At 33.5% G+C, this 9,614-nt stretch overlaps 1 protein-coding gene across 1 annotated transcript; it reads right to left on the reverse strand.

The window, feature by feature from the left end:
- Positions 1-1,615: 1,615 nt before the first annotated feature.
- On the reverse strand, positions 1,616-6,498 carry HB1 (hemoglobin 1). The gene is made up of 6 exons (XM_028195894.2): positions 5,782-6,498; positions 5,309-5,464; positions 4,013-4,136; positions 3,774-3,888; positions 2,140-2,256; positions 1,616-2,026 (listed from the first exon to the last, which is right to left on the reverse strand). Exons 1-6 carry the CDS (start codon positions 5,837-5,839, stop codon positions 1,880-1,882), a joined length of 717 nt encoding a protein of 238 aa, XP_028051695.2. The 5' UTR covers positions 5,840-6,498; the 3' UTR covers positions 1,616-1,879.
- Between the last annotated feature and the right edge of the window lie 3,116 nt (positions 6,499-9,614).

The following is a 9,614-nucleotide window of genomic DNA, read 5'->3' on the forward strand; positions in this document are numbered from 1 at the left end:
ACTTTTTGCACTTTTTGACCGAGATGGTTATCTCGGCCAAAGAAGGTTGGTAAGTTTAACCAATAACTTTTTGCACTTTTTGACCGAGATGGTTATCTAGGCCAAAGAAGGTTGGCAGGTGCGACCAACTTTTTTACACTCTTTGACCGAGATGGTAATCTTGGCCAAAGAAGGTTGGCAAGTGTGACCAACTTTTTGCATTCTTTGATCGAGATGGTTATCTCGGTCGAAAAAGGTTGGCAAGTGTGACCAACTTTTTGCACTCTTTGACCTAGATGGTTATCTTGGCTGAAGAAGGTTGGCAGGTGTGACCAACTTTTTCCACTCTTTGACCGAGATGGTTATCTCCGCCGAAAAAGATTGGCAGATGTGACCAACTTTTTCCACTCTTTGACTAAGATGGTTATCTCGGCTAAAGAAGGTTGGCAAGTGTAACCAACTTTTTGAAATCATTGCCAAGCTGGTTAGCTCGGCAAAGTAGATTGGTAGGTTTAACCAACTTTCGCAATCTTTGACGAGCTGGTTAGCTCGACAAAGTAGGTTGACAAACTTGACCAACTTTGGAAAATCTTTGCCGAGCTAGTTAGCTCGGCAAAGTAGGATTGGCAAGATTATCCAACTATAAGAAATCTGTGGTTGAGCAATTTTGGTGAGCCCGGTTGGATGAAGCAAAGTAGCTCGGCTGGATAGAATAATCCCAATCATACACTGTAGATGGAATTAAGGGGCAATTGAGAGGATAATTTGTATAGCCAAATTGGGTCGAGCTAGGTTGGAGTGGTGGTCAAAGATGTTTGACTGAACTAGTAAATACCCATATTTTTTGACCTAGCTACGAGGCTTAGCTACAAGGCCTAGCCATAGGACCTAGCTATGGGACCTAACTACGGGCCCTAGCTACGAGACCTAGCTATGGGACCTAGTTATGGAACCTAGCTATGGGATCTAGCTATAGGACCTGGTTACTTTCTAGTGGTAGTCAAAGATGTTTGACCGAACTGGTAAATGTCCATATTTCTGAACCTAGCTACTTCTTAGTGGCAGTCAACGCTATGGCCGAACTACCAAGCAAAATAGCCAAACAAAGAGGAGAGCCGAACTAGGAGGAGTGCCGAGCTAGGAAGAGAGCCATGCAATGTCAGATTTCACGGCGCTGCATGTTGCATGGCTAAGCCATTGGCGAATAGAGCAAAGGTAGTCTGGTTACACGACAAAAAGCCGAGCAAAGACTTGTGTCATGTTACTTGGCTTATAGTGAGGAGGGTGTTAAAGTATAAGCATTATCTTTTAGAAATGTGATTCCTAATATGACTCTACATTAAAGAGTTAAAGTCCTATTAGAATTGTGCCATGCAGAATCTACAAAAGCTCAAATCAAACCCTAATCTCAAGTATTGCAATTCTTACTCTCAAATACACAAAGTTTTTTTTGCCTATTTGCTGACTTAGGCATCTGAGGTGTTTTTGGCACACACCCGCCGGCTAACTCACGTTTGAGGGAGGGCTAGCTTGATCAACAGAATTATATAAGAAAGATTATTTTCTGTTCGTACACTTGTCATCTTACTTTTCAACACAATATTGAAAACTAAACCAACACATAAAATGGTAAAAATAGATAATCATTGTAACATTACTCAACAATAATTGCGGAACATAATCATCACCATTGATACTTTTCTCCACCTATTTTAATTGGTTTTCTTTTAACTAGTCAAGCATCATCAAAGATAGATATACAAAAATCAAGGAAAAAACTCATATTTTCATGTTAGAGATTTGCAAGAAAGAACAAGATTGTCTTAAATTTTGCTAAATACAGTGACATGTTTTCTCAAAGCTTATTTTATCTTTTTCTGTTTTTTCAAATTACTTTTTCTTATGAAAGTTGGGAAGGAGACTTCATCTCATTCTTGATAGCAGCAACTAACTGATCATAAGCTTCTCCCCATGCATTTTTCATCTCTGGTGACCACATTTCCGGAACTGCTTCTTTTATTGTTTCCAGCAGTGCATACTTTGTGACCTATAAAACATGAACAAAATGTTAACTACCAACCTCTGAATCGAACCAATTTGATTTTCAATATGTTTGAAAAAGTTTAGTGTGTTAATTTAGCGAACTAGAATCATAATTACCTCAAAATGTTCATCAACAACACCATATTTCAAATGACTCGCACCCATATCTTTCAAACTAGACTCTCTGACGGTGACTTTGCCAGCCTTCCGAAGTTGAACTGCCGATTCACAGGTCTGCAGTGCGACATATTGAGACTTGAATTCCCAAATATCATCTCATTTCACATTCAACACTCTTTAGATTTGTCCTTTTTAAGGGTTTTGCCTCAATGGTTTGCATAAATCCAAAACAAACATTGGCTTAAAAGTTGTCAAGTATGAAGCAACAACACTAGAAATTTAGGTTCAATTTTGGTGTTTTTCACATTAAAAATTTTGACATGTTTGATCCGGAACAACCCTGGTCAAGCCTCTACGTATGGTTCTTCACAATCCTATTTGTAACAAGTTGAGTTTGAATTTGTTGCCTAGGACAAGTTAAGGCTTGTTTTGTGGGGTAAATGCCAAACCAAAAAAAAAAGAAAAAAAAAAAAGAAGCTAAACTGTCAATCCAGGCCAACCCATATGGTTTGAGAAGGTGAGCGAGTTGGTTTGGGTGACTACATGATAAAAATTGTTGGTTCGGTTGTCATGCAATTTAAAAATTATCAATCCGCCTACAAACAGATCCAATCAGCCTATATATGTACACAAAATTACCTTGTACTTGCCCACACACAACTCTTCTATATTCTCTAAACACCACTCATCAATGACACCTACCGTTCATTTTCATCACATATTTTCTTCCCTAATTTGATTCTGTTTGATTTGTGAAAAATGATTTATTTGTGATCAGAAAGTTAATAATAATTTTTTCGATCAAAATTGTGAAAAAAATGTGATTTGCGTGCACTGATATTCACACCATTTTGTAATTTTAACACGTCCAACCTACTCAAAGTTCAAAATATCCAAACCAACCTGTCGGTTTTGAGGAAGGACAGTTTGGCAACAAAATTTCTCAATCTGCCAAGGTTGATTTAGTTGACTTTTAATTTTTCCACCAAAACCAACTCAAACTAACTTGTGCACATGCCTAATGTAAACGACTTTAGTTCCTCTAGTTTAGCATGGTGAGCATCTCCAACCCATCCTCCATTTCTTCATTTTTGAAAGATTTTTACCTCTAACCCATCCCCTAAATCCATCTCAATTTGGAATGAGGATGGATTGATCCTCCATATTTGGAGGGAGGATGAAAAATAGAAGAGCACCTCTAAAACACTGTTCATTATATATTTTTGATTATATTACAAATAACTTTTAATTTGTAAATTTAATTTTTATAAAATTGGTATCATTAAAAAAGGTGAAATCATACCTTAAAAATGAGTATAATAATAAATTTATTTAACAAAAAATTGAAAATTAAATATTTATTAATGAACAAAAATTATTCACTTTTTAATAAAAATATTTTGGAGGGAAATCTTTAGAGAAGAAAATGAATCATTTTTTTTTTTTTTTTACGCGAAGAAAATGATGATTAGTGATTGGAGTTTAGGTGAATAGTGAGATATTTTATATTTATTTTTTGAATAAAGAAATTTATTTCCATCCTCTAATTAAGAGGGTTGGGTTGGGTTGGGTTGGGTTGGAGATCCTCTAAGTAAGCTAATAAAAACAGGAAGAAAGAAATAAAAGCTGACCATGACAAAGACAGTCATAGCATGGGGTTTGAGCTTTGGGTTCTGCTCCACAGGTACATCTGAATCTCTCAAGAATGAGAACAGCTTCTTTGCTGATGGTGCAATGTCAAAGATCCTACAAATTCAAACCAACAAAGACAAAGAAAAATTAATATGATGTTAATTTGAGACAAATCTTTTTTAATCAAAGTAAAGTAAAACCAAAACGACAAAGACAAAGAAAAGAAACAATTGGTAACCTCAGGAAGAACTTAAGACCCAATTCACCAGCATTCTTCTTCATTGAATTCCATGACTTGACCACCAGAGCTTCCTGCTCTTCTGTAAAAGCTTTCACTTCTAATCTTCCATTCCTCTCAACACCTTTGTGACCAAAACCATTTTGTAAAGAATGTGCAAAGGCAATATAAGAAATATAAAACAGAAAAACACACAAGCCAGCTCACTCTCTCAAACCTCAGCTAACAAGATCATAATGAATCCTGCCACCCCTAAATAACTCAATATATAGATGTCATGGACCTAAAAGTATCAAATTGGGTCAAAATAGACCTAAATCCAAATATTGGGTCGGACATGTCATTTGCCCTACTAAGCATCATGTGGGTCAAATTCAAGACACACCCACGACAAAATGTATTATCACAATAATGCAGTCCACAATTGAAGAAAGGAAAACCAAAATCAGAGAAGCATAATATTTGCAAATTGCTTGGTTTCGAGACGAACTCAATTAAGATGGATTGGAAGCATTTATAATTATGTTTCTAATCTTACAAAAAGTCTTATTTATGTTTATTTTAAGTTTATAAAGTTACTGGTTAGTTTTAAGATTAAAAATATTTTAGTAATTTATTTATGGATACAGTTGTGTAGGCAATCCATGGTTTGTCTTGTAAAGTTGTAAGTCAAATTATTAAATTCAATCACACTGCAGACCTCGGTCGCACCCCAGTGAGGTGGCGAGCTCCCATTGGTTGAAACTCAAAAAATAAAATAAAATAAATAAAACAGTTTTTTTTTGTCCAATAACGGCGCGTCACCTCACTGGAGTCGACCCCCAGTGGGGGTCCGAAGCATTTTTCTTATTAAATTAATTTTTATTTGGTCTTAGATAGTCTTTGAAAGTCAAAATTTAATAATTTGTTATGTGGCAAAGGTGGTGGTGGGTCCTATATAATTGAATGTATGACTAATAAAAAATTAACACATATAATATCATTTTGGGTTAAATTGTGAGAGATTTTTTAAATTCTCAAATTTTTTCCTTTAATAAATTTCAATAGTTTTGAAACTTTATTGTTGATTGTGTAATGCAACTAAATTCTAGGTGTGACCGCCAAGGAATTTTAGAATTCCTAAAACTATCACATTTTCTTTTTCCATGAATTTCTTCTTTTTAACATCCATAACCCTGTTCCCTAAAACAACCCCTATTTTGATTTCCTTTCTCCCTTTTTATCAATTTAAACCTAGTTCATTCCATCCAGTAAATGAAACCCAAAAATTTACCGAGAGAGAGAGAGAGCTCTTACTTGTAACCATTGTACAACTTTTGCAGATAAGTCTACATCCTGATCCATCCCTCCGGACCCATGAGAAGTCGGGGGACCGATCTAAGAATTTTAACCCAGATTTATTTGTTACATAAATTTTGGAGAAATCAACAGCAGCACCGATAGGAGCTCCTCCTACAATCAACAATAATTTCAACTCAAAAAGCAAATTAATCAAGAAAAAGAAAGATACCAGAGCGAGTGAGACTATTAAGCCTGTGTTTGGTAGTGGGATTTAAAGAGAATTTGGAAAGGGAAAGAAAAAATGTATGTAAAATTAGATAAAATATAAATATATTTGATTCACATTTAGCTTATCTTTTCTTTTTCTTTTTCAAATTCCTTCCGAAATTTCCAACCAAAGACTTTCTGTTTCAAATTCCTTCCCAAATCTCCAACCAAACACAATGTAAATACGGCATAAGAAGAAGAAGTAGAAGAAGAAGACTAACCATGGGATAAGAGCATAGTTGCATTTGAAGCAGGAGCATTGGTCCTTAAAAGATTCATGTCTTTGTTTCAAGAAACAGTTTAGTGAAAGAGCGTGAGGGTGAGGGTGAGGGTGAGGGTGGGGTGGTGGAGAAACACAAAGGGGCTATGGAGAACTCTTATAGTTAAATATAGATTAACCTTTCAGGGCCATAAAGAGCCGATCTGATTTTTATTGTGAAGGTGGAGAAACACAAAGGAGCTATGGAGAACTCTATAGTTTAGGAAAGATTTAACCTTTCAGGGCCATTAAGAGCCGATCTGACTTTTATTATATTTTATTCCAGTTTATCTGTTCATATGTACAGATACAATGGGCTAACATTAGTAAGGTGGCAAATGGTTTTGGGCTTTTGGCATTATTATTAATTAATATGCAAATGTGCACTTTTGGCCATTGGCTGCTAATCAATTTGACAAAGATTAAATAAATCAAACAATAATGATTGAGATTTCTTTTTTTTAGACCATCACAATCTTTTTGAATCTCAATTATTGATGGTGTAAACTTCACACATACATGAATGAATTCTATATATATATATATATATATATATCAATGATTGACATTCAAAAAGTCTCCAAAAAAAAAAAAAAAAAAAAACTTAATTATTTTTCTAAATCAAAATACTTGAATAATGAACAATAGGCAAACAAAGCAGATACAAATTTTGATTCCTACTCCTAGGAATGCAGGAGGGGTAGGTACATTTATATCATCAGAGGAAGACTACTTGAAGTTGCCTCTTTTGACTGTAATATATTAGAATGAGCACTGCAGAGTTATACACACAAAGTTATGGAATAAACTTTTAAAATTAGATTAATGAAAACTGAATAAATACATGATCATCAGAAATAGAGATGACAATGGATAATCTATCCTGTAGATATTTATAAAGATCCAACTCAAATATATGGATTTTTTTCTTTTTTTTCTTGTCTGTCAGGTAGGGTAAGTGATGTTCTTTAAATCTCTATTGGGGATGGGGCGGGGATGGGTACCCACTAATTTCCCCATATGTTTATTTTCTTTTTCTTTTTTTTTAAGTACATCATAAAATAATTTCTAAATATGTTTTTACTAGGGATGGCAATGGGTGTTAATGGGATGGATATTAATTCTCATCCCCATTTTTCTATAATTATTTTTCCCCATTCCCCATATGTACTATTCTCCCTATCTCCTAATGGGTTTGGATTTTCTCTAACCTAACTTGACCTTATTTATTTTTATTTTTTTTAAGGTTCACAACTAAATCTAAATATACATTCAATCTTATTTTATTTTATTTGGCTCAACAATAAAATCAAATGCACATTAATTAACACTATCACATTATTCTTGTCAAATTTTGTGTATATTTAGAATTTTTTTAATTTATTTAGAAAAATTCTATTCCTACAAAAAAATTCCATCTTTTTTTTTTTTAATTTTTTTAATCTCCTTCCCCTCTCTATTAATTGATCTTCAATAATCTGAAGGTAAGTTGTTGCTCTCATTTCCATCTTCTTCTTCTTTAAAAAAAATATATATATACATTTATAGAATGAATTTTCTTGTTTCAATGTCTCATGCAATTGTTTTATTGGACTTCTGTCTGATTTGATGGTAACCTTAGATTAAATTTCTCAATTTTCTTCTTAACTAGTGATCACCTTAAGTGAAATTTTATACATTTTTGTCTTCAATTTTCATGTTTTGGTTATGATTAATTGTGCGTTTTTTGATCGATAGTCATAATCTTGTCATCGCTAGATTGTCGCCATCGTAAATCGCCGTTGCTGTAGTGAGAGGATGAGAACTCTAATTGTAAATAGAATAGTGAAAACATATGGAGAAATTATTTTCCAACGTTCCCAAAAAAAAATATGGGGAGATTTAAAGACATCACTTACCCTATCCGATGGATAAGAAAAAAAAGGAAAAACCCATGCATTTGGGTTGGGTCTCCATAGATACCCACAAGATAGGTTATCCATCGTTATCCCTAGTTTTCACTACTCTGTCTACAATTAGAGTTCTAATTCTCACTCTCTCTCATCCTCTCACTACAGCAATGGCAATTTGCTATGGCGACGATCTAGCGGCGACAAGATTGTGACTATGGATATAAAAAAAAAACACAATTAATCATAACCAAAACATGAAAATTGAAGACAAAAATTTACAAAATTTCAATTAAAGGTGATCATTAGTTAAGATGAAAATTGAGAAATTCAATCTAAGGTTACTATCAAATCAGAGAGAAATCCAATAAAACAATTACAAGAGATATTGAAATAAGAAAATTCATTTTATAAATAAAAATTAAAAAAAAGAAAAAGAAAAAGAAGAAGATGGAAACGAAAGTAACAACTCACCTTCAGATTATCGAAAATCAATTAACAGAGAAGAGAAAGAGATACATAAAATTAAAAAAATTTAAAAAGAAGATGGATTTTTTTTGTAGGAATAGAATTTTTCAAAATAAATTAAAAAAATTCTAAATATACATAAAATTTGATAAAAATAATGTGACAATGTTAATTAATGTGTATTTGATTTTGTTGTTGAGCCAAATAAAATAAAATAAGATTGAATGTATATTTAGCTTTGGTTGTGAATCTTTAAAAAAAAAATAGTTGTGAACCTTAAAAAAATAAATAAATAAAAATAAAAAAGGTCAAGTTGGGTTGGGAAAAATCCAAACCCATTAGGAGATGGAGAGGATAGTACCCATGGAGAATGGAAAAAAATAATTATAGAAAAATGGGGATGGAGAATTAATATTTATCCCATTAACCCCATTGCCATCCCTAATCACAAACGTAAGCCTTTTCCAATGAAATTTCATTAAAACCTCAAAAATATTTAGAATATACACAACACGAGAGATGGGTGATAATAAATACCAATTTATTCATACCCATTATTTTACATCTTGTGTTGCAACAACCTATTCAATTGGAATTTCAACTCTCTTTCACACCATCACAAATCCAAGGATAGATGTTCACACCAACAAGAGTAAACACATTATTTGAACTTAATGAGATAATCTCCATATGCAGCAGAATAAAGTTCACAATCTACACACACACCCCCCCCCCCAAAAAAAAAAAAAGAAGAAGAAAGAATTGCAGCATTTCATCAACAGTCCTCTTATGAAAATTGTGCGTGCCACAATTAGATTGACAAGCTGAATCACAACCAGACCATTTTGGGGAGCAATAAGTCTAATGGCACAGAAAATTGTCACAGAACCGGTTACATATGTAAGGCAAAGAGCCACGTCTATGTCTAGGAGCATAGAAAAATTTCACAAAGCCCATCACAAATGTGAGACAAGGAAGTGGCTATTTATCTCCATCTCACATCTATTACCGGTTTTGTGAAATTTGTTTGTGGTCCTAGACTTGGAGGCGGCTTTTTGTCTTACATCTGTGACTGGTTCTATGAAAGTTTTTTTTGCTCCTAACATCTGTTTTAGGAAGACGCGGATGATCAAACAACGTCAAGCTTATGGGAGCTCAAGGAGATGTCCATCTTATAAAAAAAAATTTGAACACCAATTCAACAAACTTCATCCCATTTGATCACCATTGTTCTAAAAAACATGCTTTTATGATGTGTCCAAAACTCAAAATTTTTGGCTATGATTCTGTTAGCTTTTGATAAAACTCTCTCTAGAATGAACTATTATTTTGTATTGAATTCAACTTGTATCGATCTTGAATTTTTTTTCTCTTATTCTTCTCTTTGCACATAGGTTTACATCCTTTTATATAGAAAAGGTTATACATAAGTTCAATA

Source organism: Camellia sinensis, chromosome 3 (genome assembly GCF_055761805.1).
Source record: "Camellia sinensis isolate YWXY chromosome 3, ASM5576180v1, whole genome shotgun sequence".
In the NCBI taxonomy this organism is placed as follows: domain Eukaryota; kingdom Viridiplantae; phylum Streptophyta; class Magnoliopsida; order Ericales; family Theaceae; genus Camellia; species Camellia sinensis.